This window comes from Camelus ferus, chromosome 5, assembly GCF_009834535.1.
Source record: "Camelus ferus isolate YT-003-E chromosome 5, BCGSAC_Cfer_1.0, whole genome shotgun sequence".
NCBI classification, from domain to species: domain Eukaryota; kingdom Metazoa; phylum Chordata; class Mammalia; order Artiodactyla; family Camelidae; genus Camelus; species Camelus ferus.
This window is the reverse complement of record NC_045700.1, coordinates 62907248-62932516: the sequence shown is the minus strand read 5'-3', so window position 1 is coordinate 62932516 and position 25269 is coordinate 62907248. Positions and strand designations below refer to the sequence as shown.

Here is a 25269-nt window from a genome sequence, read left to right as displayed (position 1 = left end):
TGCAAAACTCATCAAGTACTTAGCCTATTTTCAAACTTTTTTAGTGCTTCCAAAGATAATAGTTAAAGCTCAAGTTTTAGGATATCTACTACATTCAGATAACAATTACTGGCAGTAATTTATAATGACTGAGGTCTATTACTTGTATTTATTTATTTTTGCCAGAATCTTTTGCTCTCTATACAGAATCCCATCCTGGCCTCTTTATCCCTATTGGAATAGCTGTCAACAGTCAAGAGACCAGGGGGGCGGGGAGGGCCGGTGTCTAATAACAGACTGTTTTTAAAGAGGCAAACCCTAGCCAAAATCACCACCTAAGATTCCAGGATAAGATTAAGAAGAAGCTAAAAATGAAACCTCTTACTACCCTCCCATATATAAAGGAAACATTCTCAGGGAAGCATTCAGAAGGTTCCCACTAGGGGACGTTACTGGCCTTCTGCATGCATAGAAAATCTAGCAAGGGCTTTCAGAGGGGACACTGAGTCCTACTTTTAGAGTCAATATAAAGAACTATTCCTCAGTGATATGTTGGTGCTCTGGATTCAAGATAGCTAATAAACTGATTTTGTAGAAATAAATCAGAGATGACCAATATAAATACCTAAAGAAAATTATCCAAGTACAATAAGCCAGAACAGGTGAGACTGCTGGTGGGACATATTACAGAAGTCAATTAGTCTGGAATACAGAAGGCTTAAAGGAGGAATAATAACAGCCTTTTAAAAATAGAGAAACTATTCAGTCAATTAACTAAGTATTTATTCTTTTCTAACTATATGCTTGTATTGTGCTTGCCACTAGATAATGTAGACATGGGGTCAACAGACAGCCTCTGACATCAAAGACACTGTAGTCTAGTGATGGAAAGTGGGATTCTACAGTAAAACTAGGACAAATAAATATATTATAATAGATGCACAATTTTTTTCTGAGTACTATTAGTAGGTTATAATTTAGATTAAGGTGTCAGGAAAGATATCATTGAGGAAGTATACTTAAGCTGAGAAAACAGTGATAACTAAAAGTTCATTAGGTGTAACTGGGAGAAGGACACGCCAGACAAAGGTGCTAACTGGTTTGCTTGGCTTGTAAGAAGAGTGGAAAGAAAGGCAACGAAGAGAAAAAAGACTGGGAAATTAGTTAGGAACTCTGGAAGTGAAGGGTTCAGTATTTTATCTTACCTTAGCAAAGCCACTGAAAGGTTTTTTGAAAAGGAGTGACACAATTCAAACTTTGTATTAAAAAGCAGGGAGATCAAATTGGAAGCTGTTTTCATAATTCAGAAGAAGTTGATGGTTTGGACTAAGGTGGTGGTAATAAAACATAAGAAGAAGATGATGATTTCCAAATGTGTTTCTGGCATAGAATCAAAGCATTTGCCCTTGAATTTGTAGTGGGTGGTTTGAAGAGTTGTAACATTCAAGGATAAAACCCAATTTTCTGATGGGTACAATTGGGTGAATGTATATACACATTATTTAAATTAGTAAGATTAAATGTAGACGAGATTAAGGGGATGAAAAGGTACATTCTGAGTATCTTAAATTTGAGATGCCCTGAGATTTCAATGTGGTAATATCAAGGATGGAGATAATTCATAAAATAGATTTGAAATGGAATTTGAGAATGTAGTGAGATGATCTAGGGAACATATGTCTGTTGAAAAAGAGATCTAGAACATAGCACTGAGAAATTTTAGTATTTCTGGGATTGTTTGATGCCTGCATGATTTTGAGAAGCAAGAAAGTTGAAGATTTTTGTTCAGAATGTGCTTTTAAGGTGGTCCATGAATTCAAGATGGCTGTGGAAGGATGAGAAGATAGGTGGCAGCTGAGGGACAGTGATAAACAGTAAGAGTCAATGAATAGAAGATATCAAAAAGGGTTAAATGTTTCTCTAGTAGGTACTATAGGAAAAGAACTAGAGGGGCAGGAGAGTGTGCTTGGAGAACTGAGTGTCTGATACACTGATTTCAGATGTAATACCATTTCTGACTGAGTTCTATACAACTAACAGGACGTGAATAAGGACCAATGAAATAAACTATAAAAGAAATGACTTACTTTAGTCTCTAGTATGTTTTAGCTTTTCTTTTTAGTAGAGTTTTGAAAGATTAAATTCTGTTTTGGATAAAGTCTATAGAATCTCTTTCTGAAGATATTGTTTTATTTTTAAAAGCACAGTATCCCCAACTTTTCTTAATTACTTCAGTTGTAATTTTTCTAAAGGTAAAAAGAATTGGTTAATCAATTTTTCAACATCATGCCAGCAGTATGGAATCCTGTGACATCTAAGTAGTGAGCTATTTGGAAAAAAAAGGAATTTTGTATTTTTCACCTCTGAAATGAATGAATTGTATTCACAGATGCAAATGAGCAAAATATGTAAGAACTAAAGATGTCATTTAATTAAATTATATAATTTTTGTGAATTCTACTGTATCCTAAAAGTATGATATAGAATCTAGCTAAGAGTCACTGTTAACTATGAATGAAAATATTGTGATGTGCAAATAATGCTATAGAACAAAATATCTTTTCAAATTGTTTTGTAAGTCTGCTATAATCCAGGAGAAAATGTAAACAATGTAAACACTACCAAAAAATTGTATCACTCCACAATTATGGCATCACCTAGAGCTGAAACAACTCCCATTAAGACACTGAGCATCATAAAAACAATGTAGAGAAGAGAAACATAAAAACATAATTCATGTGGACATACCGTCAGAAAATAATAAAATACCTGTTATGTAAGATAAATAAAAATTCCTACTGTATAGGGAGAAAGAAATGAGTTCTTTTCCTTTTAATACGAAAATTACCATTTCCACATTAAGGTTGGGGGTCTGAAATACGTTTGTTGCAGCACCTCTCCATGAACTACGTGGTTGATTTAGAGAGAAAGCTGAAACCAGAGCCATGGAGATTCAAGCAAACTGATATATAATTGATCAGTCACTGGAACTTAGGATAACTATGGCATTTCTTTTATCCTAAGACTATTCTTTTTAAGAAAACAAATAAAGTAAGTAAAACATTTAAAGACATAATCACTTCCTGGGCAAATTAAATAATGTCAAGTTATTTAATTACAGTGGGCTTAACTATGGGGGAAAAAAAGAAACAGTGTTGGAAACTCCAACAAACTCAAGAGCCTGTCTGATTTGATCAGACCATGGTCCCCAATTCCAGGAATCCTGCTCAATAGGATAATTTTTTTAGGTATGTGTTGTGCCTCATTTGATGAATTTTTAAAAAGAGAGAGAGAGAAACAAAAAGCACCTGTGTTTTCCCAAAGAGATGGTGCTATCTGCAAGAAGAACCAAAAGCGTGTATAAATGTAGGCATTCACCTTAAGAAGGTGGACCTTTGGAGTCATTTTCTTAATGTTCAATGTGATCTCCCTTTATGGGAAAGAAGAATGGCCATTCACTGGCAATGTGTTATTATTGTCATTATGAATCCATTAGACATACTCAGGTGAACTGATTAACAGTCTTGTGACCAAATTCTCCTTCTTTTGCTTTTAGTGTAGCATTTAATAGAACACAGATTGCTCCTTATTTATTTTTGCCTATGATAAAATGTCTAAGGAAGTATAAAAGTCCTCCCCTTTGTCCTTGGATATCAATAGATGTATTGAAAGTAGTGCGTTTGAAGCATTAAGTTATTCATGTGTGTCATTTATGACAGTAAGTAAGGCACAGCTATAGCTGATAAACCTAGTAGTAGTTATTGAATCCAGAATATTCTACCCTAAGTGTAAAGTTGCAGGGCAGTGGGGGAGGGTGGCCAAAAGGTCTAATTCTTAAAGTTTTATTTTCCTCCTACAAAACGATCTAAAAACACATGCACACATGTATATAAACACAAATACACACGTAACTAGTTCTCAAAAGAGACATGTGGCACGGTTTCAAACTTATTTCCGTTTTAAAGTTATCCTTGGAACAATCTACCATAGCCCGTTACCAGCTGACATCCTCTTGACGTTTTCTGCCCAGAGGACTTCTCTTGCTATTGAAGCCTGTTTGCCACGTTCAGCGGGTATTTCATGGAGAATAAGTGACTTTCTCTCCCAGTGGTCCTCACTCGATGACTGACAGCTGGAGTTTTTGCATCATCTCCCTTAAACCTTAAGGAGAGTAACTGTGTATGTCCTACACTGGCTGCCAGAGTCTTTCCAGTGGAAAGCAGCTCCAGTCACTCCGGATGGCAGCTGGCTTTACTGGCTCCCCTGTCTCATGTCCCGGTTCCCCAGCTGATGAGTCTTTTTCCTCCAACATAAACTCCTTTTACTCAAATCCTTGTTTTAGGGTCAGCTTCTGCTTCTAGAAGAACCCAAACTAAGACATAGGCTGAACCTGACTTTTAGCTTAATAACCCTTGGAATACTTGGAATTTCAACTCAATCCTTAGGTCCAAATTACAAATGCTTTTGCTAACATAAACTTTTTAAATTGTGGTTTGATTTGCTATTTAATCATCTATATTTATAGATATAAGCATTTATCTACACACATAATAGATGAGCTAAAAAGGTAGATATGAAATGTAGGTATATGTTTACATTAAAATTATACCAGCCTAATTCAAATACTGAATTCACCATTAATTTTGTCAGGTTCAACTCTGTATTTTAATTTTTGTGATGCTATTTTAATGTTTTGAAAGAAGTTGAGAAAACTGTAGGAAGTATTTCTGCCTGAGACTTATTGAAAATCTGCCAATAGCAGTCCATCAATCTTTAATCTCCTAGCATCTTTCACCAGGTAGGAAAGGCAGTCAAAATGTTCTCCCTAATTTTTTTTTTTCGCTTTTAAGAATATCAGACTCTTTGGAGTCGGTTGGTCACCAAATCAGTCAACCGTCTAGGAAAATGACTTCTTTCACAGCTCAATCAGAGCCTCATCTAAATTTCAGCAGAAATCTGAGACTTCAAGCTGCCATCCCCACTCCTGTTTCCATGGGAATAGACTTCAGATGGGGAAAAAGAAAAGAAAAAAAAAAAAGAAAAGAAAGAAAAGGATGGGGTTAAGAGCTTTCAAATAATCATTCAAAATCATGATGAAGTTTTTCAAGATTCCTTCCTAGGTGATTATTTCACAGCCTCTTAACCCCTTTTTGCCAGTCTGTTTCCATGGAAATATGACAAAAATGGTTGTCCTAGCCTTCAGCAGAGATTATTAGCATTCTTGTGAATTTTGGCTTTGGCTGCAGTCTAGATGGGGCAAGATCTTTTTTATATCAGTTTTACATAGTAACCTATACTGTTTTAACTCAGTGTCATTTTTATTTATAATTTTTACTTTCTTTGAAAAATCCCCTTCACAAATTTATACCTATGATCAAGATCTAACTGACTGCAACATCACTGAAAAAAAGCCTTCAGTTTTTCATTTTAATATGTGAGCCAGGACATGTAGCTGCAGAGAGCACCAAAACTTTTAGAGACCTGCAGGAGGAATAGTACTTAGTTACTGGACTCAATGTCTGTTAGGTATTAGCAGATGTGGAAAAAAGATCGTATTTAAAATATTTAGCAACTGGTAAGGCACAGCACCAACCAATCAGAACAGCTAGTTTGTCCTAATTAATTATCAGCTCTATTATATAATAACCAGTAAGTTGTTTGAATAAATTACCCCTATATAAGATGGTGATAGCATTACATCCAAATAAATTATCCAAGGTCACAGAATTCCTATAAAACTTACAAAAGGGCTTGCAAGAATAACTGGGTAGAAATATATAGCAATCCATCTTTTAAAAATCAAAGTGCATATGCTTTCATATGAAGGTCATTTGAAAATCAAAATCATTCTTATTACTGAAGACATTATGCTGAAAGATAGAGAAAGAATACATATGGGTCCTTGATAGTACTCCAGGCAAGATACCTTGCATTGAATGTAAAAAAATAACAGCATGATACATACATAGTTTCATCTGTCCTACCTTCTGAAATTTGCTGAACAGCTCAACCTACAATTTTTGCCAGGGGAAATCGTGAAGTTCTGATTGACCTTTTAAAAATAATTTTATTCTCTTATTATTCTATAGTTGGAGCATTTTACCTATAAGGTCTTATTTTCTGAATCTGAATTGAAAAAAAATAAATTTTAATGATGTGAACGAAAAATACTGCAAACCACATCAGTAAACAAAGAATGCTGAAGCCATCAAGTCACCCCTGGCTGCCACCCACCCCTCCACCCCCCAGTGAGGACAGGCCTGCAGTCCAGCCCCTGCAGCCACTCACAATGGTGCACCCTGAGGGGACTCAGAATAATAAAGGACAAGATACTGGCCCTAGATAGCTAGGTGCTTGTCAAAGGAATGAATTCAATGAGCCCAAATGTTTGCTCCCTCCCACACATAGAGAAGCACTAAATTCCTTAACTTGAGATGCCTGGTTTTCTTTAGATAACAAGTAATCTTTTATTGTTCCAACTACCTGGTCTTTGTTGTAAAGCTCCTATATATCCTAGCTCCTGCCCTACCTCTTTGGAGAAGTCCCTCAGAGCGATCCGAGTCTGTCTTCCCAGCTCGAGTCCTCCCACCAAATGAAACAATAACTCTCAACTTTTAGGCTGCACATCTCTTTCAGTCAACAATGGGTAATTGAAATAGAACCGGACGCTATGAGGTTCTCCCTGGTACAAACCTTTTCCATTTCCCCCATTTCTTGTTTGTAAAATAAAGCCTTCCTTCAGCCTCCTTGATCTTCCTTGAGTTCCAAAGGGCAAATTCAAACAGTTGCTAATCAGAGAGGGGCAGGAGTGCAGAGACAAAGGAGGAACAATCAAGAAACAATAGTGCAGCCCTGGGGCAGGGTTGTTCCTTCTCAAGGAATATACCTAACAATATCTTTGCATTCTTCTGCAGGAATTAAGGCCCCCATCCAGGTGGAGGATGGCAACTTCACCTCACTCCAAAGTTGTCTATAAAACCTTTTCCTTTAAAACCATCGGAGAGTTTGGGTATTTTGAGCATGAGCTGCCCCTCCTCCTCGCTTGGCCCTGCAATAAACTTTTCTCTGCTCCGAACTCTGATGTTCTGGTTTGTTTGGCCTCAGTGTGCATCAGGCACAGGAACTTTTGTTCCATGATTATCCCTAATTTAAATTTAACAGGGACTAACTTACTATCAAAACTAATCTTGATTGATGTTTTCAACTAAGTAGATCATAACAACAATAACATAAAGCAGTCTGATTGATTTTTTGAATCATCATCACTACTCTCAAATGAAACTTGGCACCACAGTTAAATATCTGGCCCCTGAGGGCAGAATGGTCTTCAGCTCGCTTGTGTAAAGTTTTACTGGGATACAGTCACACTCATTCCTGTATTTCATTTTCTTCCTAATTGTCTACAGCCTCTTACCCACTAAAAGGAAAGAGTTGAATAGTTGCCACAAAGGCCACATTGCAGGAAAAGCCTGAATATTTATTCCCTGGTCTTTTAAGCAAAAGTTTGCTGACCTCTGCTCAAGACGATAATCATAAGATTATACTATTTCCAGAGAAGACACTTTGAAGTTGGAATCTTGTGGGGGTTTTTTGTTTGTTTCTTTGGTTTTTCTTTGGTAATTCTAAAAGCAGTCTATTAATAATGGGTAGAAACATAATTGTCTAGTGTCTCTACTTACATCCATAAACTCCACATTGGCTTTGGGACCAGTTGTTTCATTAAGAATCTTAATAGCCACAGGAATCTTCACCGTTTCTCCTTCAGGAACCCAAATACCCTTTGGGGGAAAAAAAGACCTTAAATCTATATTAAGACACATATAACATTTAGACCAGGAACAAAATTTGATGTAACCATTCAACCTATTCACATCTTTAAAAATAATTCAGAAATTCTATATTTTTCATTCAATCAACAAACATTTTTCAAGCACCTGTTTGTTACATGTTACAAGTTATTCGGAAACTTTGTCGTCTGCTATCGTTACCTGAAGATGGGTCATATATGTATTCTGCTTTCAGAGTGTTTACACTATTATAAAATTCAATTCGTGTGCATGAAAAAGGCTTTGACTAGTAAAAAAAAAAACAATGGAAATAGGTATAATAATAATATTTAACTTGGATGATATCATCAACTTATGACTTTGAGAAGGTTGTTCTGATATTTGAACTTCAATTGTCTCATTTATAGTTTAGAAGGCTGGGCTAAGTAATGTCGTTTAAGTAATGAAGTAAGTAATGAAGTTTTAGCTTTAGTATTACCTACTTATTCTGCAACTAAAAGTAAAAGAAAATTTAAAAGCACATTCTCATGTTCCAAAATTCAGACTGACTTAAGAATTAATTTTCTAAGGCGATTGTTTAAGAATTAGTTTTCAAAGGCAAGTACCAGGGAGTATTGGGCACATATTAATGTCTATATTATTTAATATTGTGTGTATATATATGTCAAGAATTTTTACTGTTTCTGAAGTAATATGAAATATTTATGTTAGTCATTGCAAGTTCTCTCTTCTTATAGAAGTAATTATAATATTTGAACAGGATTCTGGTAATGTATAAAGTAGGTAGAGTTTGAGTAAAGTACAAAGTTAAGTTAAATAACAGCATTTTTTGGTAAATTCAACCATTTGAATGAAGACAACGATTCCTAGAAGAATACAGGGGTGCATGGATTATATAAGAATATATTTTTTAATGTATTGTCCCAAATGAACACAGAAGCAGATATGTGGCTACATGTAAAACAATCTTAATTTTTATTAGCCTTGACATCAAAACCGTCTTCTTAGGCCACTTTTAATATTAAAATGAAAGTCTATCATTCCTGAGCAGAACATCTTCATTTCTTGTTTTTCTTAACATAAGGTGGTTATAGTTATAAAGAAGAGTTCTTAAAAAGTTTTTCACTTAGTACTTCTATGCTAAAACATATGTATTTATGTTACTCAAAGCTGTAAAAATATGAGAAGACCTAAACACAAGAATTATTAAAAAGTCAAAATAATAAAGAAAAAAAGACTTTAACCTTTAGAAGGTGAATGTAAAGGTTATGTTCTTAGAGTGAGTAGGGAAATCTGTGTGTCAAATGCAAAACAATAAGCCATGTTCCCTGTGATATAGATATATTTTTCAAAATTTTTGTACAAATGGGAACAAAAATTCCAAGATGCATTTTCTTATTGATGGTACTAGGGTAGGAACAGGCTTACTATCATTCAGTGAAGTAACCACAGAGGGGGTTACCTTATAAAGATATAGCATCAATATTAAAATAGTCCTAAAGTATGCTTTTGAAGTAAGAATGTAAATCCAGTGTGAATTAATTTGCACTGCTCTTTAAATAAGTTCAGTCATCATTTTCTAGGACTCATGAGACCTAAATCCGACTCTGCTAGACCCGTGACGTTGGTTCAGATCTTTTACATTTAAACACCGCGTTTCTCCAACCAGAAGGGAAAATTACCCCAGCAATTGGCTGAAGCAATTTGCATTTCTGTGGTCAAGAGTAATTCTTTACAGATTAAGACAGTATGTCCTTGTAAGGACTAATATGTTAACTAAAACTTAGGGTCAACTATACGCACTGCAGACATAAAATTTAAACATGCTTATGGAACTTTCAATAAGCCTTGAATAGAAGTAATTTCAATAAAGGTATGACACTTAGATATTGGACAAATTATTGTTAATAAAAATATTAATAAAGCTTTATTATTAAATATCTAAATGGTTAATATTTTTCTCTGCTGAGGTCACTAGATAATATTTAGTCTTGAGTTGTATAGTATTTCTGATTTAAGATTAAATTCAATTTCCATACCACATCATCTCTAAAACTATGAGTGGTTATATGCTAGGTACATTCTAGATTGAGTTACTTTCAAAATGGGAGCCCATTTTTTTCTAGCATAATATAAATAGAGAAACAGATAGGATAGGTTGTGTTTCTTTGACCATACCAAGAATTTGAGGACTAGAAGGTGTCATGTCAGCATAGGATAGTATCTACTCAAATTAGGTGCATTTTGACTTTAGAGTAAAAGTGCATTTCAAAGAGGTTAGATTATTTTTGGAACACTCAAGAGAGAAAATTAAGGTTTATATTCTAATTGTTAATATTTTCTGTAAAAAAAAACTTTGTTTTAAATATAAAAAAGAACATTTTAATATGCAAAATTTCTAAGATCCAATCTATTTTAGCCAATATGCTTGTAAAAAATGTAGGCTTGCATAGAGCTTTAAGAAATATATAAAACTGCCACAGCGAATTTTGGGAATTCCAGTGACGCCCACTGCAAGAAAGACTCATTGCGTTCTTATTCTTGTTATTTACCGTTAAAAATAAATTTCACCACAATTAACCTTGGGCCTGGCCTTTGAATTGGTTTTGTAATTAAGTTAAATAAGTAAACATGCAAATGCCATCATTTGAGATTTCCCTTTCCGGAAGGATCTCTCTTACTGAAACCCATGATGTCACCCTCTCCTTCTATTTGGCTTGAATTTCTTAAATAAAGTTACTTTTTTAGTTTTCATATAATGGTGAAGACATTAAAACTGGAAATTTTCTGTTAAACTATAAATGTTACCACGTCGGCAAAAAGTGGTTTAGAAACCAGACCTACATGGTTAACACCTCAGCATGTTTCTGGCGGATACTAAAGAGATGAGCTAGTAGGGTCCTGATGGAGAGACCTCTGGATAAAAGCAGAAGAAAAGAAGGTGATGGGGTTACGCATGGACATTGCCCAGGTCTGTCTGGGATTTAATACTGTACCGTGTAGGGGGAAAGGAAAATGAGTTGGAAATGGATATCGTGGATAAAGACAAATTTGCCAAAGGGAAACGAGATCAAATGGGGCTCAGAAGGGCACTGAGAGGAAGAGCTAACTTTGTCTTTGTATCAGTGGTTCCTCCTTTCTCATGACTGTGTCCAGCCCAGCTTTCTCAATACAAATTAACAAATTCATTTGTGCAAAAACTTCTCAATGCTATGAAGGCCCTTCCCTCTGAATGTTAAAAAGGAACTTAGGTTGGCCAAAACTGTAACTCTGGCTATGACTTACAGCAAGTCTGAAACAAAACTCAAAAAACCTGATGCTATGTGTTATTTTTCACTTACTTTATAAACGGTTCCAAAAGCACCTGAGCCAAGTACTTTCACTCTTTTGAGCTCAGTTTCTTTCAAAATACGAAGCTGAGCTTGATTGGGTGCTGTGCCACTGGGAGTTAAAGGTTCCACCAACTGCAAAACAAGAAGGATACGGGTTATACAACTTTCAATCCAACGTTCAGCGCTCCTCTCTCATCTTCCACCTCCGTCCAGTTGGTTTCCTCACATGTACAGAACACACACATGCCCACTTTTCCTTGACAAATGGTATTGTCTTACTGTGGTCACTCACTGTTTCTTCCAACCCTATAATTTCTATTCCTATGCTTTTCGTCTGGGTGAATACAAGTAACAGATGTGTCCTTACCTTGAAGCACACCAGTCTAGGAGATTTTTTTTCCCCCTACTTTTTTTTATAGCGATTTAGAGACTAATTAGGGCTCTTAATTCTACTTTTTCATGCTGCTTCTTTTTGGTTATCTTCAGCTAAGACTCAGAGATTTTACTTATGCCAGTATGTTCTGTTAAAGTTTTCTTTCTGGTTTTAGGAAATCTGATACATAAACAAATTAAAATAAAATACTACCTTGTTAGCACTTAAAATCTAGCTAAGAAGCCGGGACAGCCACATCAGAAAAGAAAAAAATTAAGTTTGCTCAATGCCAATACCCCAAGAATGCTTTTAAATCTTTCATGCACATATGAATTATCCAAGGTTTTTGTTAAAATGCCAATTCTGGTTCAGTAGCTCTGGAGTTGGGCAGACGTCTGCATTTTTACAGAACTTCAAGAGATACCTGTATGTGAGAATGGTCCTTGGAACACAGGAGCAAGGCCCCAAAGTACACCTTCTAGGTTAAAAATTCTGAAATTCTATGAATTGGTCCTAGGTCAGAAATGAATGCTATGGAATATAAAAGAATAAAATAACTACTGGGGAGTGAGGTTCACTTCTTTTTTTTTTCTTCCTAAAAAGAGGTACACTTTAAAATTGGTCTGAAGATAATAACGATGGATTCCCATGGGGAAAGCCACTGCCTCCATAAAGAACAGCTTGGATGCAGCATCAGGGAAAAGAAGGGAGGGTGAAGAGGGATACAACTGGGAGAGGTCTGAAGGGTGAGGTGAGGGTGGGAAATACCAGATCGTGAAGTGGGCAGGGTGTGGCCAAAAGTGGTAAAATTAGGCTGATGATCTTAGATGTCACAGTTTAGATGCCACAGTCAGAGAGGATGGATAATCAGGGGAGAGGTATGTGAATGTGTGTCAATTTCTTGCCCACGTTGGGGGAAAAAAAAATGTAGAGAAAGAAGAGAGACTCGGTACAAAAAAGTCTGTCTGGTATGTTAAAATTTTAAGATTTTTTAATCTATGCTTGAGGAAAAAGGCAAGTGAGAGAAATGAGTTTCTTTTTTTTTTAAGTCAAATAAAAGGACTAAACTTTAAGCACAGACAAATAGCTTGTTCTTTCTCAGCATAAGGAAATAATTAAGGGCTACTCCTACTTAGATTGTCTTGAAAACCACCACAGTATTTCAAAAGGTCTGTTCACAAAGCTCACTGACCTGTGGTCCCCCAGCTTGGTTATTATCATCACATTTCTGTGAACATCATCGTCGACTTAATTAGCTGAACAGAATCTTGCGAAGAGGTAAAGTTTAGCGAGAGCAAGAATTTGGGGAAGATGGTAAAAATTATCAATAAACCTAGGCTATTTCTTTTAACAGTTTGACAACCAATGCACTTCTATTTTATTTTCAAATTTATATTGTAATAATGCAGATACCTGCATTCAAATCACATAAGAGAAACCTCAGAAAGAATCACAAAATTCTTTATTAAATCTGGAAAAAAAATCTCCATCTGAATCCTGCTGTGAAGGATATGACTGATAGATTTTGATGAACATACTATGTGCATAATAAGAAATTTTATAATTTTTAAAAATCCCATACAAAAGTCACACAAAAATCACACACAAGATTGGGGAGTGGATCCCAGCATTTTTGGCTGGATATCCTTAAATATATGTATTATATATTTATAGACATAAATTATGCAATAATTTCCTAATTTGAAAACATCTCAATTCTACCTGATATGTTAGATCTTCTGCAATTTTCTAGGTATCATTAAAATTTTTTACAAATGCATTTGTTCCTAGGAATTTGAATATTATACCATTAAAAGCAGCACAGTTTTATTCTGTGAGTCTGTATGGTATAAAAACAAGTTTAAATTTGTGGGTTTGTGTACCATTGCTGCCACTTCCAGGCTTAGAAAACAGTTTGCCTGTCCGACCCCTCATTTCACATCTGTGAAACTGGTATGGCAATAATTACCCTAAAAGATTGTTAAAGGGTGAAGTGGTATATAACATAGGTGGACAACTTTGGAACATTGCCTGCCGAAATGCAGGCACTACATCTGTCACTCTTCTAGGAACAGGATCATGTCTTATTAATATATTTTTAAATCACAGCATCTAACAACGCGTGAAGCTTATAGTGCATCTCAATAAGTGTATGTTGAAAAAAAATTTCTACTTTGATGCATGAACAAAAAAAAAATCTGAAGCAAAATGATTTTGGGAATGTGTATCAATTTTTAAAAACCTTCCAATAATATACCATGCCTTAATAAGTTTTTTCACCTTGGAAGCAGACTTCTAGCTTCAATATTTAAGGATTTAAGTTGATCCTCTTATAAGAATTCCTCTTCTGTTTAGTTGGTAGAAAAATCATAGCAATTTACTTTTACTGAGAGAAGGATGGGATCTCAACAATTATCTAATTAAGTCTTAGTGATCACTTTCTATAAAAAAATAGACTATTCTCATAAAACCAATCAGTATATGTTTATTTAGTAATGAAATGCCAATTTGAAGGGCATTCTTAGAAAACTACATAGTAACAAAGAAACTCTTCGCATAGCAATAAGACTTTTCCTATACATGGTTGAGAGACAGAATTTGTCTTCTATTTATTCAGGCACCTAAATAACCACTGTTGTTCCAGACCTTCAGTTCCTCTCTGACTCTAGTTTACTTTCCGTTTCAGAATCCTCAGTGATTGCCCCAAGCTGGCTGTAAGGGAGAATTCTACCTGCCTCCAGCATCCTCGCTAAACTGAAAATATGCACGTGTGCTGTGCCCCAAATTTTATTCACATGTGCAAGGCTGAAAGTGATCAAGCTGATCGTTTGTAAACATCCGGCTCAAGTCGGAATCACTGCTATGTTTTCCCATGTACACAACTGACTACTTTTTTATGCTTGAACATTGCCTACTGATGAGACAGGCCGTTCTAATTTCACACAACTTCTAACCACTAGAAAGTATTTTCTTATATGTAACTGTATAGTAGCTTTCTGAAACTTTCTTCTACCGAGAGTCAACTTCTGAGGGAAAAGAGCTAAAATTTAACTTATTATCAGTGTGGGAAATTTATGAATGAATGAATCTCTCTATTCCTGTCAGTGTTAAGAGGAAAAGTCAGACTGTCACACTGAGAGTGAGAAGGAAAACAAACCCAAAGAAGGCTAAGTAAGTCTCAGAACAGATTTGCTCTGAACTGTTCAGACAGACACTGATGTGTGTTATCATGAGAAAGAAGTAGGATTCGAGTTGAGAAGGATGTAGTAATGCATGGTCTCCTGTAATTGTTTTCCCCCATAACCTGTACAGTGAAAACGATTATCTTGCATGCTAGAGACTCAGCATGGCAATATAAAAGAAATTATAATATTTTATGGGTACTCTACATAGTCACAATAACTAACATGCATAATATCAAATGCGTCTCATAAAGTCTGTGTGATTACAAAACTAAGCTTTACCCTTTAAGCTCAGCTTTTCACTGCCAGTGTAATGAGATCAGTGGCTACCAATGTAATGACCTTAATTAAAGTATAAGTCACTCGTCGATCTGGTTTTATTTTGAACCCAAAAATTCTCTTTCTAACATTTTTCTGGTTCCGCTACTGGGATATCCTCTTATCCAGATATACTCTAGTTCTGCTACTTTGATGTTCTAGAGCTTTTTAATGGAACCCGAACCCGCAAAAGAAACAGATCTGTCTTATCGTCAATGATCAATGCTCAATGATCATTTCCTTGACCCCTGCTGTTCACTCTCTTTAAGCCATGACTCTGCCTTGACTACTTTTATTACATACTCTGATTTTTCATCAACTTTGTATAGCATACTTTAAAATACAGACCCTCAGCAAGAAATTGAATAGAATTTTCCCTTGGATTAAAAAACTGAGGATCATCAAAACCTGCTAAACCTGGAAACCCTTAAACATATGAAGAGAAGAAATAAACACCTCACCTCTGTTTCCAGGAATCTTCTTAAGGCTCTTTTCTTTTTGATGCTTTTCCTCCTAACATAAACTGCAAACGTTAGACCCATGATGACCAGGATGAAGAGCCCACCAATGACTCCAGCTGCAATTAGGGGAGTTCTGCCAACCAGAATGGAAAAAAAAAAAAGAAGTATGAAGAGAGAAAAGACAGAGGATTATCCACATATCACAAGTCTAGTTGGAAGAAATGCAAATAAAAACACACTGGAGCTGTCGCAAAACTTTTTCATTGTAACAACTGTGCTTTTTTTTTTTTTTTAAATAATACACCATGCAAAGACAACTAATCTTTGAGAGTGAGCAGCCACAACATGCCATTTGATGAAAAATGCAAAGTTTGATAGCAAAATGAAGAACATAGGCCAAATTTTTGACACAGGAACATTTTAAATTGTTTAATTTTACTTTTAGCTGTAACAAAATAGAAATACATTTAAAAAGTATTGTTTCAGTATATACTATTGTTTTCAACATTTTCTCTATAGCAGTTTTTCTTTCTCAACAGTGGCACTATTGACATTTGGGCTGGAAACCTGTTTGTTATGGGAGACTGCCCTATGCATTTTAGGATGTTTAGCAGCATCCTTGATCTCCATCCACTAGATGCCACCAACACCTCCGTCAGTCATGAGAACGTCTCCAGACATGGCCAAATGCCTGTCAAAATCACTGCCAGTTGAGAACAACTGGTCTAAACCAAAAATGAGGGGTCTCAGGACATATGAACCCCGCACACCTCTTGCTTACCCAGATACCAACAAAGAGAGGCATTGACAAAAGTGCTGTTTCAAACCCTGGCAAGGGCAATCCTGCTGAAACAAAGGGCAGGAGAACGATGTAGAATTGGGTCAGACAGGTTTTCAGAGTTACGACTAGACAGAGTAAACATTATTGTTAGCAGTGTGACTAAGCATTGGGTACCCATAAAGAGGTCTACATATTAAGTATTACATAAAGATAGGCAAACAGTACTAAAAATGGATTAGGAAGAGATCGACTAGAGAGTTTTAGTCTTAAAATGTTTCTCTAATACACTGTTAGTGGCAGTATACTTTTGAAGCTGAACCCTTTTTGTTTTCTGAGATAATTTTTGTCCTCACTTGAAAAGTAACATTTGCAGTCTTAACTTCTTGTTCTAGAGTAGAGTAGCATCTATGAGCCTTCTGTGGTCAGATCCCTCAAATTTATTAATTTTATATGCCACAGCCAACAACTCAGAGTAAAATACATAGGTGGGGGGAGAGGGTACAGCTCAATGGTAGAGCGTGTATCTAGCATGCTTGAGGTACTGGGTTCCATCCCCAGTACCACCATCAAAACAAATAATAAATAAATAAACAAACAAACCTGGTTACCTCCCCTTTACCAAAAAAAAAAAAAAATTTTTTTTAAAAGACAGAAAAAAGAGAGATTATTTAAACAAACAAACAAAAAACATAGATGTGGACCATGAAGCCATGATAGATATCAAAACTAAAAAAGAATTCCCTGAATGCTTATGCTTTCCCTAGTAAATTGTTTTATATTTTATGGTCTTATTTGCAGAAGAACCTATCCTATACAACCGTACTCTTTTAGAAAAATAAATTACTTGTTCTTCCAAGATAAACTGTTCCTCAAAGACAGACCAGAAATAATGAAAGCAGATGATCCTAAATAAAATTTAAAAATTTTAAGAGCTATTGAAGAAAATGTGTATAACTTCTTCGATAAATGAAGTCATGTGTTTTAAGGATTATGTTACATTATTGTCATACAAAACTGCAGAAAAACCTAAAAAGCTAGTTCATCCTAAAGGTTGTTTCCTGACAGTTGAAAGTACTGTAGCATACTGAAATGTTGCTATAATTCAACTAGATTTTCCTAAATGGAATTTTCTAAAGACATAAAAATCTATGCTGAGAAAATTAAACTATAGTATGAAAACAAGCTCATCATTGTGATGTGTCCTGGTATGTAAGATTATATTTTTGAGCATGCCAGTTAAATACCTATTTCAGAAAATATTTCAAGTTTTTAACTAAAGGCATTATTTTCAGCACAAGTGCCTAACATATCCCTGAAAAGCCACTACTATAAAAAGGGTTGTATTTTTGTTTCTTGAGCTCAGTTTTTTACTTCAAAGGATTTATGTATGATTGAGAAAAGTCCTTAACATTTTGTTAATTGTAGATTTGAATTAACCTCTAAAATTCCTCTGCTTATCTATTTTGCAAAAAAAAAAAAAAGTGGTGTGTCTTTATGAAAATGTCAGTGTTACTGTAAATTAAAAGAAAATGTTCTTTTGTTCTTGTTTGCTTTTCATTTTAAGAATAATCACTTCCAATACAACAAAACAAGATCCCTGACTATTTTTTTCATTTAATTTGGATAAATATCAATTATCATATCATTACTACTTACTTTAGTCATGGTAATGAAAATAAAACATTCAAAACCTCAATATACAGTAATTCCTATGTTTTTCTGGTCAGCTTTTACTTTTAATATTTTCCTGCAGCAGTTCCTTGGTTGATTTGTATTCCTTTACCTTTTTTCCCTCTCATTATTCTGTAGGATGATAGAGGTACAAACAACCTGAAGAAGTAAAAATGGAGTCTCTGTACCTGAAACTCATACATAACTGTTTTCTCAGACATCTTAAGAGGGCAAATTCTTCTTATTCTAGCAAAAGCTACTCTTGAAAAAAAAAAAATTAACCACAAGGAAGCAACCAGTTAAATTGAGAAGGGACAATGTTCTATAAGGAAACTTAACTTGTTTTCTCTAATAAGTGGATACCATGAAAAAAGGTACTGATCTTGATGAAGAAGACTTAATATTCTTAACAACCAGATATGAAATGCAATCCTGGCCTGGACTCTAGTTTGGACACACCAGCTTACAGATATTTTTTAGATAATTTGAGAAATTAGAATATGGATTAGGTCGTAGATGAGATGAAAACGTACTGGCATGTAAAGATGTGGACAAGAAATTGAAGACTGGCCTACAAAACAGGAGGAGCTCAGTCAGGAAAAAATGTATACAGTATCACGTGTGTGTGTAAAAAGATCTGGAAGAATGTACAATAAGACACTAAATAGTAGTTGTCTCTGAATAGTATGACTACAGTGTTCTTATTTTTGTATTTTTGCTCTCAGGCATTTTTTAATATTCTACAATGTATTTATTTTCCTTTTGAAATAAACATTTGTTAAATTTAAGAAAAATACAGAAAAAAGAAATCATTGTCTAAAAGTTTTATTTTACAATAATGGCCTCATTTTGTTTTCTTTCTTTTTTTTTTTTTTTGAATGTTTACTATGTATTTTTTCAATTAAGATTTAGTTTTACTATTCCCTGTCCACTTTTATGATCTAAGTTCTTCTGCAAGTATTTTTTATTCATTATAGCTTAATGTGTCTGAGACATATAATTACCACTATGTTTCTTACAATTAACATTGTTTCATAAGACCAGGTTAGTCAGAAAAGTTAATACTGCTTACACATTTCCTACTCACCCCCAATTTTGATGATTCCTAGATACCTGTAGGTGTATGATAGATACACTTTTTTTTTTTTTCCTGAGAGTTAATACTTCACTTTTTATGAGGATACTTTGGAATAAGAGGATATAGCTATTTAAGTTGCTTTTTAAAATTGCTGTATATCCCTCCAATGTCTAATGCTGGCTATTGCCAGCTAAGGTGTATACCTGAAAGACAGTGTCTTCTCTCATTTGTGAGTCTGAGTAACCTCTAAGAGGCTGAGATGTGATACTGTTTTTGAAATCATGAGGGTCAAAACAAAGGGACCTAGGATACACTGTAATCCCTTATCTGTATTGTTTGTTTCCTCTTTTGCCTATTCATTAAACATTGTTAGGATCTTCTAAAGTATCAAATATAGGACATTTCAAGTAACAAGTCCAAGCTTAGCTAAAAGGATGCTATCAATTGATATTCTACCTTATTCTGTGATTTGGAAATAGTATAATGAAACTGATACCCTCCCACTACTCATAGAAACTAATATAATAAGGACTATAGGTCACAAATGAACTTGGCTAATTTATTTAAAAGCATATAACTTGGTTTTCATAATTTCATTTAGACGTTCAGAGACAACATGTATATAATATTCTATTGCCTTGAATGCAATTACTTGTTTTAAACAGTTATATATAAAAGAGTAGTGTCTCCCAAAACCATATTACTCATATAATAAGGTGCATTCTTATCTATCATTACTATATTCGAACCATGTTAATCTTCACCAGAGGAAAATGTGACAGAATACATGGAACTTGATTTTATAAACATCCAAATATTTTCTTTTATTGATCTGTTTCCTTCCAGATAACTGATCACAAATAAAATAGAGTGATGTCAATATAATGTATGATTAAAACTCAAATGGTTTGAAAACTATTTTGTTATATCAATTTTCATTTCATGGTAAGGGCAGGCTATCCTTCCAAAAAATGTACAGTGGTATTTTCTTTAAAATTGTAAACTTGGTAAAATTGGTATTTTAACTAATGGAGTCACCAAAGAATGCAGAATCTATAAGATTCTTTTATATGAATTTCACCGAAGAAAAGGATTTTAAATTTATAATATAGGTATATTTTTCTTCATGTCTTGAATACAGAATAATTTTCAACTACAGATAAAGGAATCAATCCGAAGCCCTGAAACACACTGATGGTATAGTTTGCCACTCCCAGTACTGACTTTAAATCAGAGCACTCCACTTTTCGAAACTTCTAAATTAAACAGTTTGAAGATGGGTTTTCAGGATTCGTTGGATCAGACTTGGAGCTGGTTCACTGTTTATCTATGGGCACTAAAGGTTAATCTTATTGTTAAAAAATTTACACAGAAGGTGAAAGCAAACAAACGAAAGCAACAGGATAGTCAGATAAATTTAACATGGAATTTCTGTATACTAAACTTTAAACTGTAAAATAGTGCCTCTAACATTATTATGTCGTGCTTACCTTTCAAATCTGCATGGTTTTTCCTTATGGTGGTATATTATGCTGGCAAAATGCTTTTGCATCAGACCAGTCTGAGTTTTATTTATGTGTCTGACTCCAATAGTTGTGAGCGAAGTGCCTCCATCAAATAACTCAGCTTAAGCACACGTAAGCACATTCTTCCCCTAAGGTAATGAAAAATAAACACAGCAGGACCTACCTAGTCTTTCTTGAATTCCTAAGACCTGATAAATTCACCTTTAGATCCTGCTTAGTACTGTCATTAAATCAAATACCTTTAAGCACTGGAGAACCATATGCCTCACTTCGGCCAGGACGATCGTAGTTTTGCCTGCTGCTAAGTTATCAGCAGAAACTCATTCACTCTTTAAAGTGCCCTTATGTGAGTAATAAATCAAATGTTTATCCTTTGATACACACTTAGCCCAATTTAGAGAGTCTAAGACACCCTGTGATAACAAGTCTTGACAAATACATGTATAAATAAATAAACACACACATTCATACAGGAGTATCTAGGAGTGAACACGTTTCACTTCCCGGGGACGTAAATTAATTACTACCTGTAATAAGCCTATATATAATGTAAATGGATGTTTCACAAAGAAGGGTTAGATGTGATGATTCTCTGTAATCTTATATTTTCTTTTAAAAATACAATTAGGTAACATTGGCTATCATCATACGCCCTATCTTCCCTCTGAAAATGTTACCGTGACCATTAGACAAAAGCATGAGTCTGTGATGAGCCAGAGGTTAAATGTATCCTCAGCAATGTATTTCGTATTCTTAATTTGCTCTTGCTAGAAGAAAAAATGTAGTTGATCAAAAACACATTGATTCATTAATAAAAGAAAATTCTTAGAATCAGTTGCAGACTGGGATAAAGAATGCAACTTTGGAAACAGGAACACTGTCAAAAATATTATATTAATTATGTCAGCAGTTTAAACAGCAAAATTTCTTTCTAAATAAGAGGTATACAAGATTTGACTGTCGTCACGTACTCATGCATTTTATAGCCATAGTCACTAATAATTCACTTCATTCTCAATGGGAATAATCTAATAGAAATGAAAATGTCAAAGATTTTCTATCCTGATATAGAAACATTCCCTTTCATAGAGGTAAATCAGAGATTTATTTGATCCTATGTACCACCCTTAAATTCAAATAATTTAAATAGATTGACTATAGACTTCCTTTCTAATAATACCTGTATATTTTTAATTAAAAATTTCTTTCTATGTATATTTCCACAATAACAGATCTTATAACCCCCATATTAAAATAAGAAAACAGAAAAATCAAGATACCTAGATAAGGTCAAATATAAACTGTAATGTTAACATTTTATGTCTTGTAATCTCAAGTCCATTAATTTTCAACTATGTTATGTTGTACTTCTAAGTTGATTCATTGGATTCATTTGGGTTTTTTTTAGAGAACTGTATTTACAATTCATCAGATTTTTCTTCAATCCCTATGTTTGATAGTAGAGAATACAAAATGTACACAAATTTATTTATGGGTTCTAACAAACTCTTTGCTTTTATATTTAGTTATATCTTTTTATTTTAGTGTAATCAAATTATCATTTTATCTGCATTGTTGTATTAATTCTGATTTAAGTCTGTTAAATCCTTTATGATTTTAGATACTTAGATGTATTCTTCACTTAGCTTATTTTATTTTCTCAGTGAGAAAACAGTTAAAAGGATTTGGGGGACTTAAAACAAACTGAATTTCCTTTAAAAAAAAAAAAAGCAAAGACAAGCAGTATCTATTATCCTGGTGGTAGTCCTCCGAGAGGATTTCCAAGTGTTAATGGGGGAGTTGGTGGCCTTAAAGAGTTCTTATGTTTTTGATGAAGAGAGATGGGAGGAGATTTTGAGACCCAGTACAGTTTGGGGAGAAATGTCAGGACTTAGTATATCTATGTAGGGTCATTGAACATTTCTTCCAGGACTCAAGAACAAAGCTACTTTTACCAGGTGTTTTATATGCATTGTGTCAAACGATTCTTCTGACATAATTGATCACGTAGGTATTATGAAGCTGAGGTAGGTTATTTAACTTGCCTCAGGCCACAAGCACCCTAAGTGGATAGTCAAGATTTGAATCCTGGCATGTTTTACTCCAAAACCTTTTCTGCTTCCAATAAAATATGATTATAAGAGTATATTAGGAAGATTATTCTTCTAAAATACTAGATAGATAAGCCAGGAAAAGAAGACATTTTCAAGAAGAGCAGTTAGGTATTTTAATAATCCTTTCTGGTAGCAACAAGGGACAGGGTAGAGGATGAGATAGAGAAGTATTTATAGTAGCAGAAATAATTGAATGTATAAACTTGATGGTGATGAGAGACAGAGGAGGTGTCAAAGATGGCTAGACTCTCATGCCCGGGTAAGTGGAAGGCAACTGATTCCGTTCTTGAACATGAGAAATCAGGAGAAACACATTTGGAAGGAGAAGTGTTCAGTTCTTCCTGATCTATGGATCTGAGAAGCTGAACAGTACTCAGCCATTGTTATCATTTTGACTGACTTTCACACTTCTGTGACTACTTGTTCCTTCTCTAATATCTAGACTTATGCCTGTGTTGATTTTATTAGTAGCTTCACATCTTTAATTAAAGAGAACCACAAAGATAACATAATGTCGTTTCCTATAAAACTTCCCAATACTTCATTTTTCCCTCCTCTGAGAATGCTAAAAATGCAAAGAAAAGGTTTGGTTCAAGGGCCTCTTTTAATTCCTTTTTTCTTTCCTTCCCCCTTTCTCTTTTGTTTTCCTAATAAACTTCTATTTTACAGGATTTGATTTCTCTCATTAAGATGAAGTCTGCTGTTTCAATCTATTTTTGTTCTTATCTTTTTACTAACCTTTGGAAATCAATCACTGGTAGGCGTAACACATGTCTAAAACAGTTAATACGTTTGAAAATACCGTTTGTACTGTTGCACGTGGAACTGCTCTTAACCTTGGGTAACACACACTGGAGCCAGGGGCCTTACTTAGTAAGTCTACATGGATCTTTGTTAATTTTGAGTCCTAATGACTTCCCCTTTTTTGGAGAATTTAAAGTTTGGCACTAAATATTAAGACTTAGAGTTCTGTAATTGAAAAAGATAGCTAAACATAATGATTCTGAAAGAGGCCACTTCATATTTTTTATTTTGTGATTGGGTAATAGGAACAGTCTTATGCTCAGACATAAAGTACTAAGTGCTAATAAATGTCCTCAATTTTATTGCCATCTCAGTGACCCAGTTCATTCATTCCATTCTGCTTTCATATTTATAAGAGCATCTCCCCTAAGCACTGTGCATCTCTTTTATACATTCACAAAATAACCTTAATTTAGTTGTTTATAATTATTCTCTCTTGGAATCTTATCTGTTTCTAGATAAATTATAAGCCCCATGAGGCTAGGGGCTATTATTTCTACTTTTATATTGTGCTAAACCTCCAATAACATCCTCTAAGAAGATCCTCAAGAACTATCACTAAGTAAGTCAAATAGCAAATGGGATATTTTAGGTGATAATATATTTAAGAAAAATGCAATTACTTCACTTAAGACTTTTTTAGTATTTGGAACAATTGTGAAAATGGCAAAAAAAAAATGTTCTTTGCATTTATCTTCTAAATAGTTGTCTGTAATTACTCATTTCACCTCTGCTGTCTTAATTACTTAACTAATTCCCATTGTATTTCAGTCTCTCCACTAAATCAGCTCTTGTCATGGTCACCAATGATGTCCTTCTGGTCAAATTAAACAATTTTTTAGATCTAATCTTAACCAATCACTTAATATTACTTCAGGTGAGTGATCGCTTTCCCTTTGTTAAAACACTATCTTTCCTTGAGTTTCTCCTCAGTCTGGTCAGTCCTTTTCAGTTCTATTTTGCTGCTTCCTCCCTATCTCCCTGACTTCTAAACGTAGAAGGGTCCCAGGACTTCCCCATCAGATGGATTTCTTGTCTACTTACATTTACTCCCTAGATATGATATCATCCATCTCTTTACCTAAGTAGTGATAAGAAAATTTGTATCTTTAGGCCTCTCCGCTAAATTAATATATATTCAATTGATATCTCCACTTCGATATCTTATATCTCAGTCTTAACAGTTACAAAATAAACTTTGATTCCAACACCTCTTCTCCTCCCCAGAAGCACTGCTTGCTCCTTCCTGAGTCTCTCTTATTTTATCAAGTGGCAATTTTTCCTATCTGTGTTCTTTCACATTCCACGTCAATTTAAGCTAGGAAAACGCTTACAAACACGTGATTAGATCCTTGCTCATTACAGCTCCTTTCTTCTCTACTTAAGTAAAATCTATCCCTTTGAGGGCAAATGTTCTTTTGTTTCTAATCTTGTAACACTTACTTCTAATATATCCCACGGCATTAACTGACTTCTAGTTTAATTTAGCTCATCTGGGAGTTCTAAAATAGAGTTGCCATTTTAAGGGTCTTATTTTCATGAGCAATGTGTAAATTTCAAATAACTTGAGGGACATGTACATATTCAGAGCTTAAAGGTAAAACAATGGCATTTCTAATTTAGAAGTACAAAGGTAAGTCCTTTAAGTTTGGAACTGTGTCACAAACATCTATATTTCTTTGGAGGCTAGTTTGTCTCATGAAAAGAAGAACTAAATATATAACTATTACATGAATAAATAACTGAATGAATAGTTTACTTCTATAAATATTTAGATACTTTTAATCTTAAATCAGCTCTTGAAAGCACATAAATATTTCAACAATTTCAGAGTTTCCTATGTATTTTTAAACTTACAAAAGT

General features: G+C 34.4%; 1 protein-coding gene across 6 annotated transcripts in view; it reads right to left on the bottom strand.

Annotated features, from left to right (window-relative positions):
- ERBB4 (erb-b2 receptor tyrosine kinase 4) overlaps nt 1-25269 on the bottom strand; it is a 982069-nt gene that overhangs the window by 192928 nt on the left and 763872 nt on the right. For all 6 annotated transcript variants that reach the window (XM_032479938.1, XM_032479940.1, XM_032479941.1 and 3 more), the window contains 3 exons: nt 15433-15565; nt 11108-11230; nt 7659-7757 (listed from right to left, as the gene is read on the bottom strand). In XM_032479938.1, the coding sequence (XP_032335829.1) occupies nt 7659-7757; nt 11108-11230; nt 15433-15565 (355 nt within the window). The remainder of the gene's footprint in view (nt 1-7658; nt 7758-11107; nt 11231-15432; nt 15566-25269) is intronic.